Below are 13,594 nucleotides of genomic sequence, written 5' to 3' on the forward strand. Positions count from 1 at the left end.
AACGGCTCGAAGCCAGCCGGTCTCGTTGGACCTGGAGGGAGTTGGGAACAGAGTTGCCGGAGTTGCCAGACGAGTTTCTGCCGAGGCAGGACGAGCTCACTTTCATGGCTCTCTGACAGCTTGGCCGGCGGTCGATGGTGCCTATGTTCCTCGGATCGAATCGCTTGAAAGAATCAGTGTGAAGTGAATGGGATCGATCGGAGTTTGAGAAGGTGTCATATGGTGATCGGATATTTCAGCGGAATTGAAGATTTAACGAGCGATTGGTAGAACTTTTCCAATGCATCGAGGACATTGATCGAAAGTTAGAAAGATTATCGTCGATAACATAGTGTAAAGTGTGTATGATTAGGAAAAAAATTGTAAAGAATTCTAACGTCATAGAGAACGAGTGCGTAGAAGAGCTCTGGCGACCGTCGCTCGCGAAGGAGGCACGAAGAAAGAAGTTGGTGCACCTGCCGCAGTGGTTCTCGTGGCGCCACTCACGTGTTGCATGCGTGCCGCGCTATCCATCATGGTCGCAAGCTTGGAGCAGCTCTGATTGGTCGGTGCCGCGGTCACGTGGTATGGTAATTGGGCTTCGGTGGGCGGGAAGGAGTGAACGAGGCCGCGGAGCTTCGTGGAAGATCGCAAAAGTGGCGGAAGGAGAGGAGAGGATAAGCAGCTGTCCACCGGGAGTCTGCTACTCTCCGTGGTCTTGCTCTTTTCGCTCGTTTTCTCTCCCCCTGTCTTTCTCCCTTTTCCGTCTTCTGCGTCTAGACGCGGTACCCTTTCCCCTCCGGTGGAAAAAGTCACCCTGCTCGCGGCGGCAGAGAGGGATGTCGGCCACGGGCCACAGTGCAGTGCGGTGTATACGCTTCCAACAATGAATATCATCAACATGGAACCGTGAGATTCTATGAATTAAACCTGGAACGTCGACGGAGAGTCGGACGAACTGAAAAGGTACCGTGACTACCGTCGATCATTGTTTGGCGTGTAACGAGAGTCGAATCGTGGAATCGGCCGTCGCGAGACGAGAAGTCCACGCAAACATGAGTTCGTTTCTCATGAATCCATCCACCGGCGGTGGATATCATCATCACCAACATCAGCAGGCAGCTAGCAGCCATCATTTGGCCGCGACTTCCGTGATGGTGGATCCAAAGTTTCCTCCTAGCGAGGAATACAGTCAAAGCAACTACATCCCGTCCACTGGAGCGGAGTTCTTTCCCGCCAGCGGGGGTGGTCACCATTTGAATCATCCGCAGTCTCATCAGCTACAGTACGGTTATCATCAACATCATCATCAAGCGGCGTCCACTCCTTATGGAGCGTCGTCCGCGGTGCAGCTAAACGGCGGCTATGCCGGCTATGGTAGCTACTATGGGCCGCATCATCCTCATCATCAAGTACACGCCGTTCATCACGCGAGCCTGCATCCTCATCATCACGCGGTGGGCGCCTTGGCGATGCCGCCGGAGGCTCAACAACCGCCGCTCACGTGCCCGTCATCGATGCAGAACCAGCAACAGCCACAACAGCAGCAACCACCTGTGTCCGCATCGACTGTTCTCGGCTCCACTCCACTATCACCGGGTATTATGCAGAATCATGTGCAGCCGCCGGATAGTCTTCAACATCATCAACAGCCGAGTCAACAGCAGACACCGCACGAAAGTAACGCGTGCAGTCCGGCGAGTTCTAGTCAGCTGCATCGTGACAACTCGCCGGATCTTCAGCAGCAACCGTCTACCGGTCAACAGTCTCAACATATACAAAACTCGCAACAACAGCAACCGACGCAACAGCAACAACAGAACCAACAGCAGTCGCAGCAACAGCATCACGTGGACGAGGGCTCCGATCAGGATGACATGGAAGATGATCAAATGATGGACGGGTCGCCGGGCATGCTGGAGGATGAGGAAGAGGAAGAGGAGAACGGGGACCGTGTGATTTATCCGTGGATGAAGAAGATTCACGTTGCTGGTGTCGGTGAGTTGGAACTTTCAACGCCCCTTTTTATTCCTACAACCCAGTGACGACGAAGATTGAGCAATTGTAGCATGGTAGCTCAATTTAGACAGGTCTCACCACGAAATATGCTATTTCCAGTTATTTGGCGATTAAACGTACAGGCTTTAATTGAATTTTAATTGATAGTTTGGAAATTATAGGTTAGAAAATGGCACGATCTTTGTCCGACGGAACATGATGACTCTATAATCCCAGGTTTTACTACTTAAAAAACGTACTATTCGTCTATGTTCCATTGTCACATAACCTATTCTGATATTCCGTATACTCTACCGTATTATGCCACATATTTCATTGTATTATTCAGCTTTAAACCAGTTTCTTTGTCTTACCTCAGCGTGTTTTCAGTTTCATCGTGTTTTCTGACAATCCGATTCATTGCACGTGTTCGCTTTTTTGTCGTTATTAGCTCATTATTAAACGTCTGACGATAAAAACATAATCGCCATGTGTTTACCACACGCCACGGAGCGCATGACGAGAGTTCGGAAGCGATGTTGCAGGATTTACCTGTGAAACTAATACGCCGAGGCCGCAAGGTGACGCGTTACCGACCAGTCGGAAGACTGATGGGCTGCAATTTATCGTTCCACCTTCCGATCACCTGTGCGAGATTTTAGAAGCCTACCCATTTACCACCTATTCGGTTACGCTTAGTGCCGCTATTCTTCATCTCGTATCACACGTCAACTTGAGAAATAGCGAACTTTAAGGGCGATTCTAAACAGAAACATTAGAAAAACAGACAAATCGATGGAAGGTTTATCCTATTGTTAGAAATAGATTTTAAGCATAGACGCGTGTTATACGATCTCGATCATTTTTTTTTTTCTTTCTTTTTTTCCATTTTGTTTACCTGCTTGTAGCTGGTTCGCGTTACAAACAGATAGACTTTCCACTAAGAAGCTTCTAATAATAAACGCATAAAAATTACTCGCAACTTGTTATATTTCTCGCACGAGTGAATGTCGTCTGTCTTGTTTTTTAAGAAGATCGATATCGAATAGAAAATGTCGAGGAATTACACGATAACATAGTACACAAGCTTGCAATACTATTCATTGGAAACGCGGCGTTAGGAATGGCATGAGTGGTACGTGTAACGAACGTTGCCGTCTGCGGCAGGCACTTCGCAGAAGGATTATGAATCTACAAAGGGAATTTTTGCAACGTAATATGCCAGAGAATTGGGCTGCCTTTGCAGCCTCAAATTTCTATTCCGTTTTGACCGGGGAAAGTGCTGTTCATTCCAGCTTGCAACTATTTCGCTTTTCAGGCCGTTCTACACGGATACTATCGAACCGGAATATCATAATTCATATTTCCAGGTAACAAAAAATATCATCGATGAAAGAAGCACGGCGCACCGTATGCGAAACAAGTTTTTAACGCGTCGTTCCACCGTAACAAAGGTTTTCTTCCTACCTTTTTCCCTCAATATATTGTAAGCTCCGTTGGAATCGAGCTATGGCTAGTTGAAAGGTCGATAGTTAAGAAACGATTGGAAAAATAGATTTGAAAATTATTTGAAAATTATTCACGTATCTGGATAGTTTTGGAAAATTTTATTTCGATTTTATTCTTTTCTTGTTTTATATAATTTATCTGGATATTAAAATATGGTGTTTTCTTTAATTTTGGTTATATGGTTTTCAAAAATGCTTAGAATATTCTTCTATATAGTTTTATATAGAAATTGTTTACCAAAACTTACGTAGAAGAATGCAATAGAATTCTAATTCGTCGTGGCGAACAATCTCAAGAGTCATATTCTTCATTTTCTTACAAGAAGAGAAAGTTCTATCAGCTATCAGTGTCAGTATATCATCTATGACATTCTGTATTATAAATAGACTGAGAATACTTATGTAATTTTATATTGTTATAAAGTTTAAAGAAGTTTAGATTGAGAATTGTTTTATGATTTACAAATTACAAGTACTTTGCTTCCAATAGCTGATATCTTTTTGCACATTTCTGTACCTTTAGATTACCCACAAATGCACTAAAATTAGTGTAGTTGGTTAGAATTCCTCCTTTTGTCTTACCAATATGTTGCAGATGTACGTATGTCATAACTAGACTGAGGATATTTATGTAATTTTATATTGTTATAAAGTTTAAAGAAGTTTAGATTGAGAATTGTTTTATGATTTACAAATTACAAGTACTTTGCTTCCAATAGCTGATATCTTTTTGCACATTTCTGTACCTTTAGATTACCCACAAATGCACTAAAATTAGTGTAGTTGGTTAGAATTCCTCCTTTTGTCTTACCAATATGTTGCAGATGTACGTATTTTCTATGACATTCTGTATCATAACTAAACTGAGGATATTTATGTAATTTTATATTGTTATAAAGTTTAAAGAAGTTTAGATTGAGAATTGTTTTATGGTTTACAAATTACAAGTACTTTGCTTCCAATAGCTGATATCTTTTTGCACATTTCTGTATCTTTAAATTACCCACAAATGCACAAAAATTAGTGTAGTTAGTTAGAATTCCTCCTTTTGTCTCACCAATATGTTGCAGATGTACATATTCCAAAAGTGGCACAAATCATAATTAGACTGAGAATACTTATGTAATTTTATATTGTTATAAAGTTTAAAGAAGTTTAGATTGAGAATTGTTTTATGATTTACAAATTACAAGTACTTTGCTTCCAATAGCTGATATCTTTTTGCACATTTCTGTATCTTTAAATTACCCACAAATGCACAAAAATTAGTGTAGTTAGTTAGAATTCCTCCTTTTGTCTCACCAATATGTTGCAGATGTACATATTCCAAAAGTGGCACAACTGAAACAAATTCTTTAACTATTATTAGAAGTTTACCAAAATATGATTTAATACTAAATACTTAGTTGACAGGAAAATAAACTTCAACAAATAATAGTCAAATATTTTAGTAATGTTCCATCCTTGGTCCTGGAAATCCTCCTCTGGTGATCTTCACGTTCTTCCAACAAAGGTCTGAATTATTTTAATTTATGACACTTTTGAGATATGTTCCATCCTGAGAAAATACTGCAAATATTTATGTAATTTTATATCGTTATAATAAATTAGAAGCTTCAAAAAGTTTAAATGGAGATTTGTTTTATGATTTACAAATTACAACAAATACTCTACTTCCAATAGCTGATATCTTTTTGCACATTTCTGTACCTTTAGATTACCCACAAATGCACTAAAATTAGTGTAGTTGGTTAGAATTCCTCCTTTTGTCTTACCAATATGTTGCAGATGTACGTATTTCAAAAGTGACACAACTGAAACAAATTCTTCAGCAGAAGCGAATAACTATAATTAGAAGCTTACAAAAATATCATTCGATACCAAACGCTTAGTTGACAACAGAATAACAACAAACAATAGTCAAATATTATTTCAGTAATATTCCATGCCTGGACCTTGGAACCCTCCTTTGGCGATCTTCACGTTCTTCCAACAAAGGTCTGAATTATTTTGATTTGATACGATATGCTCGATCCTGAGAAAAGAATCGCAAGCTCCAAATGCATGCCCGCGGAGCGTCGTCATTTTTATCCGCAGGAGTATCATTTTCGCGCATAACACGGTCCTCGCTTTCACGTTCAGTGCCGGTGAAGTCTGGTATGCGTGTCCGACGGCCTGTCGGAGACTGCAATCTCTCCCCCTTTGGATGTTCGAAGCTCAGCGACCGGACGTTGCTGTTAGGAGGGGCTTCTCGAGACCGTCGGTCAGCTTCGGAATGGAATGTGTCTGCACAGATTCTAAACTGAACTCGCTGCCATGCTTCCTCTATCGTGCTCCTACGGACCACCAAGGAACGCATCTAGCATGCCACGCGAGGATTGACGTCGCTTGTGATACGACCAACGAATCGATGCACCAATCTCTTCTCGTGTGTCACCTTCGTCGCGACCTGAACCGATGCTAGTGACGAGCCACGATGGTCACTTCTGATATCGAGTCTCGGTTACAACTCCTTAGAAGAAAACCATAGAACTACGATAGAGGCTTGTGATAAGGCGAGAAATAAATGGGGTGTAAAGTGGACGAGGAAATTGTACTGTAGAATTTTGTTTGGGTTCATCGAGGGATGTGCAATTCATGATATCAGCATTTAGTGATTCTCTTCATTATCTGTGATTTTTCACCTATGCAATAGGCGTTGATGCTCAAAACAATTGAAATAATTGGGTTCAATGGACAGTTGGTTGAATCAGCTTGCATCAATAAATGGAATTCTTCTATTCAGATTGGAGTTCGTTCAACATTAAAGCTCCTTCAACCTCTGCATTATTTATGATTTTTTGTTTATGTAATAGAATCTTAAATATATGTGAATAGAATCAAAAGTTATTTTATTTGATGCTAATTAACATTTTTTTAAATTTTGCTGTAGAAGCTTAAATAATAAAAAGTGATCAGAAGAACAGAGAGTGATGGAAGGGGTTGAAAGGGTGAGATAAAAGTATACTACAGTTGGGTCATCCAAATTTAATATGGGGGTTGTGAAGAGCACAAAACGATTAGATGATCGTTGTTTGTCACTTTGATTTTTACACCCACTTCTTATGACTGTGCATTTTTTCTCAACGACTACCTTAAAGTCAATCTTCATCGCGGTATCAGACGAATAACATGTCAATTTATCAGGCACATGAGACTTTTTCGCTTCTGTTCGTTCAATTGTGTAACGTCGCTCAAATGATGGCATCAAATGATGGAAATAATGCGAAGATAAGAAGTTTGATATTATTTGGATATTGTATGATCTTATTTGAAAATTTGGAATATTGATGACTATATAATATTTATTATTGTCTCTGGACTATGAAAATACCAAATAACTTCAGACTTGCACTTCTTCAAAATGCGTTCTTCTGAACAACTTACTTTCAATTTTACTGTACATACAATATTCATATTGTTTCACAATCAAAAGGACCACTTGGAATTTACCAAATTTATGTTGGAGTATCAAAGCAAATCATCATTCTTTTGACTAACTTCAGCTTGCTCTTCTTCAAAATGCTTTCTTCTGAACAACTTGCTTTCAATTTTACTGTACATATAATTTCCATATTGTTTCACAATCAAAAGGACCAATTGGAATTTACCAAATTTATGTTGGAGTATCAAAGCAAATGATCATTCTTTTGACCAACTTCAGCTTGCATTTCTTCAAAGTGCTTTCTTCTGAACAACTTATTTTCAATTTTACTGTACATACAATATTCATATTGTTTGACAATCAAAAGGACCAATTGGAATTTATCAAATGTATGTTGGAGTATCAAAGCAAATTATCATTCTTTTGACTTTTTGCCTAAGAAGAGATAACTTTGATAATCCGGCTCGAATTTCGACGAGTATTTCAGCAATTTTCCTCAGCTATTTATTTCCACACTATATGATCTTATTTGTAAATTTGGAATATTTATGACTATATGATATTTATTATTGTATCAGGACTATGAAAATGACCAAATAACTTCAGGCCTGCGTTTCTTCAAAACGCTTTCTTCTGAACAACTTGTTTTCAATTTTACTGTACTTACAATTTTCATATTATTTCATAATCAAAAAGACCAATTCGAATTTACCAAATTTATGTTCCCATTCTTTTGACTTTTTGCCTAATAACTTTGATAATCCTGCTGGAATTTCAACGACTATTTCAGTTATTTGGCGCTCGAGCAACACGGCCTTGAAATATCGGTCAGCCGATTGGAAAATGTAGAGTCAGTTGTTTCAGCGTTTCACTGGAGAACGATGGTGTCGGTGCACGTGTCACGCTTCTTTATCCATTGCGATCGGTGATCGCGCGTTCCATGAAGTCGAGCGTGTGCCACCAGACGGTGACACGTCGCCTCGAGACTATCGGCAATAGTACAAGTCTTAAAATAATGATGCTTGTCACTGGTCGAAGCCTGTACTCGTTCGAAAGCTGCAACAAATTTAACATTCAGATAGTACGACTTGAAAATGCTCACATGGATGCACGTTATTAATTGTCTGCTGTGCTTTTACTTCCCATTTGTTATCACGATTCACTTTCGATTCTTTTTTTTTTTTTTAGCGATTAAATAAACCTTTATTACACACGAAAATCTTGAACAGTATCTCGAGATTGTTAATTTTGAATCATCCAGTTAGAATATTCAAGTTTCTTGAAATAGAATTATATTTATACTTTAAATGTAATAGGTGGAAAATCGCGTTATAAAGAAAAAACGTCAAGAGTGAGAGAGAATGTACGATAAAAATCCGATTGTATTAAAGAATTCATTCATCGAGTTATTTCTTAAGTCGTTTCTATACGTGTCGCGGATAAATAAGAAAAATCGATTGCCGCATATTAACTAGAAAAATCACACGATAACATCGGCGTGTAATTGCTTGAATAATCGCTTGGCTATTCGTGGCGTGCTATTTTCTAATGACAGATAAGGTCGAAACGATTACTTGCTAAAACTCTGTAATCGTACAGAGAAAGCTAATCATATTTATTCATCATTGAATATAACTTCTGTTATTAAATAGGTTTGGGAGTTTGGTTTTTTAATGGATTCATGCAGATTCAAGTTTTACGTTCTATATTTCACCACCATGTACCAGCCATCTGAACACACCGGATACACTTAGATAAAAAACACGTGGTCGACGCGTAAGACAATGCAGCGTCGTTAGAAGTCGTACCAACTTAGCTTGTAGGAACTAGCGATCATACCAACTTAACGTTTCTCAACAATTTCAAGAATATATTATATCTAATTTCTCGTTATATTCTCGGTCCCCTTAAAAACAACCATATTTAACCATACGATTTTAATAAATTCGACCAGATTTTGGTCTCTGGAAGCCAGTCAGCTAACTTCACTCGATTATTTTAATTTCTCGCTATATATTCTCGGTCCCCTTAAAAACAACCATAATTAACCATACGATTTTAATAAATTCGACCAGATATTTGTCTCTAGAAGTCAGTCAGCTAACTTCACTCGATTATTTCTAATTCCTCGTTATATTCTTGGTCCCCTTAAAAACAACCATATTTAACCGTACGATTTTAATAAATTCGACCAGATATTGGTCTCTAGAAGTCAGTCAGCTAACTTCACTCGATTATTTCTAATTTCTCGCTATATATTCTCGGTCCCCTTAAAAACAACCATATTCAACCATACGATTTTAATAAATTCGACCAGATTTTCGTCTCTGAAAGCCAGTCAGCTAACTTCACTTTATTATTTTAATTTCTCGCTATATATTCTCGGTCCCCTTAAAAATGACCATATTTAACCATACGATTTTAATAAATTCGACCAGATATTGGTCTCTGGAAACCAGTCAACTAACTTCACTCGATTATTTCCAATTCCTCGTTATATTCTTGATCCCCTTAAAAACAATCATATTTAACCATACGATTTTAATAAATTCGACCAGATATTGGTCTCGAGAAGTCAGTCAGCTAACTTCACTCGATTATTTTAATTTCTCGCTATATATTCTCGGTCCCCTTAAAAACAACCATAGTTAACCATACGATTTTAACAAATTCGACCAGATTCTGGTCTCTAGAAGCCAGTCAACTAACTCCACTCGATGTCTCTGTTTGGTTCTTGCAGCGAACGGCTCGTACCAGCCAGGGATGGAGCCGAAGCGACAGAGGACCGCGTACACGAGGCACCAGATCCTCGAGCTGGAGAAGGAATTCCATTACAATAGGTACCTGACGAGACGGCGACGGATCGAGATCGCTCATACCCTGGTGTTGTCCGAGCGGCAGATTAAGATCTGGTTCCAGAACCGGCGTATGAAGTGGAAGAAGGACAACAAGCTGCCGAACACGAAGAACGTGCGCAGGAAGAACGCGAACGGTCAGACAGCGCCGCCGTCTGCGAAACCGGCTAAGACGCCGGCCACCAGATCGAAATTGGCAACCGGGAACAACAACAGTCAAAGGAAGAACAACAACAATTCCCCGTCGAGTGGAATCGACGCTAGTTTGGACTCGGGCGTTGGTTTGACGGACATGGCTGACGTGCACGCGGTCAACGCCGCTCTTCCGCATACGAACGTGGTTCATCCGAGTTTCCAAGGTCACCCGCATCCTCTGGCCCATCTTCAAGCACAGCTGAGTCATCATCATGTGAGTGGCATGATGGAGGGCCCGACGGGAGGACCGTTGGGACACATCGGTTCCGGAAGTATCAGTCCTCTTGCCCCGGCGACCAGTCCGTCTGGACTGTCGCAGGTCTCCGCGCCCATTCCGCCACCGGCGATCAAGTCCGATTACGGGCTAACGGCGCTGTAACATCCGTCCGGGGAACCGGACTGTTCAAGTCGACTGCCCGGCTTTGTTGGTACTGCTGCCCAGGAGTTCGTTTCTGTTTGGTCGTAAAAGTATTCGTTTTCAATTCGTTAGCTATTTATCGAGTGAGCTGAAGTTTCACGAAACCATCGAACAGATTGGGCGAATGGAAAACGAGGTGGACAAGTTGTTTCAACGACTGAAGAACAAAGTTGGCTACTACTGAACGCATCAGGGTAGATACTTAAAGAGGAAGAGCTGCGTCATCCTTTGATCCTTGCTTCAACGAATCATTGTTTGATGGATGATCTGCCGGCGAGAAAGAGATTCGAGTAGCCGGAAGCGCGGATCCTCCATTACAACCAGCGGCGGTTCTCCAGGACCAATTCTGGCATAATCTTGCGTTGGCCTAGAAAGGAACATCAGTTACTGGAACGTGGTCTAGAAGGCACGGTGATTCGCGCAAATCGTCTATTGTGTCTCAGTCGAAACAGTGACCTGAATACACAAAGGATGGCACTGAAGTTTCCTGCGGTCTTTCTCCTTCCCAACACGGCTGAGTCATCATCATCTGGATGATACGGCGGACGATCGAGCGGCTGGTCTGGTAAAACAAATGGGCGCTCACGATGTCGCTTACTAATTTTCTTCACTCCCGGTGCTCTCTGACCGTTGGGGTTCACACTGTCTGTGACAGTAGCGTCGAGGTAACAGGGATGCTAAACAACGTCTCGCGCTAGGTCTTCGCAAGTAAGAAGTACCATGGCGCGTACTTGAAGACTGAGTGACGATGTCGAGGACGTTTGTCAAGTGTCACTAGGTGTAGAAAACAGGGTGCAGGATTTACAAGCTCTGGTCAGGAACTGATAGACACGGGACAGTTTATAAAAGAGTGTGGAAAGATGTGAGTTATCGTTTGAAACCTTGTGAAAGAACGTCAGGCCGGACAACTGGCGAGTGTTCGTGCGTACCGTTGAAGAACCGCAAAGTTTCTTCTTTCTAACGATCGAATTTTCTGCGTTTCAAAAGCTTCTTCCCTTGCATTATTTCTATTGGGTTCTTGTAACATTGAGAGTTCCGCGAAAATTGATTCAAAATATTTCACAGCACACTATAAGGGTTTTCAAAAGTCGAAGCTTCGAATCCAATCTTCCACTATGACTCTTCCTTTCGTCGAAAGCTCTGGTTCGATAGATAACCGCCCCTCGATCCAAACGTAAAAAAAGGAGACGGGTAAAAGGGGTCGATTCGTTCCACGACGCGTGAAACTGTACATACACCTGGATAACGTACGCCATGTATATAGTCGTGTAAAGAAATTCTTATTGCTATGTGATTAAAGTGCATCGTATTTCGTATGTCATTACGTAAGTGTGCGGTCTTAGTGTCTTAAGTATTCGATAGGGAACTGTCGCAGAACGTTCCAGCCACGGAAACACATTTATGTTCAGCAAGCGTGGACTCGTTGAACGTTGTTTCTTCGCGTAGAAGGGGAATTCGTTTCAAAGGAAATGTACAGTGACGCCTGCGTTTCGATATGAACGTATTTATGCAAAAATAAGAGAGACAAAGTTAATAAAGTAGTAAAGAAAATAACTGAGAATATTTGTCTGTAAATATCATGCGGATTTAGCTGCGTTTTCTTTCACTTTAGCGAAAGAGCTAGAACTCCACTTCGCAAGATCCTATTCCCATAGAAACTTGATTTTCCCCATTCCTTTTCAAATTTCCTGTTAACAGACCCGTTCGTTTGTCCAATCGTTGTTGAATTTGCCAGAGTTGTTTGCTTATGGAACCGGAGTTCGTTGTCCGGGGCAAAGTGGAAACTTCCTGTACTCGTCGGACAGGGCGTAGCGAGATCGTCGGACCGAGCCAGGCTCTGGCCAAATCTCCTGAAATTCACTTGAAGCTCGCGTCACGTGCATCTTGTAAATAATGCTGCGAGATATCGTCTATTTTTATCGAGAAAGTATACCGAACGACCAATAACGAGGATTTAGGTTACAAACAGAAAAAAAAAGATGTAGCAAGTGGCGTCAAACGAATCGATGTATTACGAGAGAGAGAGAGAGAGAGAGAGAATAGCAATGAAAGGTTGATTTAAATGCACGGAGTCGCTGTGACGATATACCAAAACGATGTTTATCTGATTAAATATAAGAATATAGAGATATTAAGAAACATTAAACACGTTCTATCCCGAGTGAACGAGGATGAAAGGCGATCCTAGTGTAATTAGCCAGTTCTAAGCAAGCAAGTGCACGAGTTTACAAGAACGTTCTATTAAGTGTGACATTATATTCCTTGACATTCTACCGATATAATGTATATAGCCTGTACGATAAGAATCGGCACACTTCGATAATTATGTTTATATTGATCGTAGTGATCGATTAAGATACAATCGTGAAGTAAATTCAATCAATAAATAAATGTTTCGTAATTTACAATAACGTCGTGTTTCCTAAAAAAAAAGAAAAACAAAATCGACATCCTTCCATCTAAATTTGCATCGAAAGAATTTTGTACTTTTTTTTTTTCTTTCTTAAGAATCCAGTGATTCTATTAATGTCAACTTATCGTTATCGTATCGGGCATAGCCTAACTGGTTTTTAGCGAACTATTATCATCGGTTTCGTTGCTTCTACGTACTTAAGTTGCGCGCATTCTCCTCCTCCCACCCCTCGCCCCCCCTGCTCTCCTATTCGTCGTTATCGCGAACGTGAAAAATGAACATTTCGGTTATTATAGATTTATTATGTGGCGCATTCTTATCGGTTTTTCGCGCGATACATCATTCGAAGCAGGAAACAAACGATAGCCAGCCGAGTCGAGGTAAACTTGTTAGTTGACGGCGTTGACAGTATCTCATCCATATTACGTATGCAAAGTTGCGTGCATATATTTACCGGTTTCATGGAGAAGCCCGCATAATAAATCATTTGCCTTCGAAAAAGGAATACACGGATCGGTGGAAAACGCGCGAGAAAAATAACGAGATAATGCCACGTATGAATCATTCTGATAAAACCGACGAAAGCGCGTAACGTGGCCTTTGATAGCGGACCCTCGGACGACTTAATGCCGCGAAAAAATTCAATTGTCCGCTATCTTCTGCACAAACGAAACGTCAATTTGTTACGAGGCAATCGTTTCACGCTGTGCAGCCCAATTTACCGTCAACCACGGGAAATGGCTTTTCTAGCGCTATAGGGGCTCGCTAGAACTCTACATCAGTCAATTTGAGATTCCATGGGTT

The 13,594-nt window shown here is 40.8% G+C and overlaps 1 protein-coding gene across 1 annotated transcript; it reads left to right on the plus strand.

The window, feature by feature from the left end:
* The first annotated feature begins 27 nt into the window (after positions 1-27).
* On the plus strand, positions 28-12,782 carry LOC100747283 (homeobox protein Hox-A4). The gene is made up of 2 exons (XM_003487412.4): positions 28-1,977; positions 9,650-12,782. The coding sequence occupies exons 1-2, from the start codon at positions 1,035-1,037 to the stop codon at positions 10,336-10,338; spliced, it is 1,632 nt and encodes a 543-aa protein (XP_003487460.1). The 5' UTR covers positions 28-1,034; the 3' UTR covers positions 10,339-12,782.
* The last annotated feature ends 812 nt before the right edge of the window (positions 12,783-13,594 follow it).

The sequence above is a fragment of the Bombus impatiens genome, unplaced genomic scaffold (genome assembly GCF_000188095.3).
Source record: "Bombus impatiens unplaced genomic scaffold, BIMP_2.2 scf_0152, whole genome shotgun sequence".
NCBI lineage: Eukaryota > Metazoa > Arthropoda > Insecta > Hymenoptera > Apidae > Bombus > Bombus impatiens.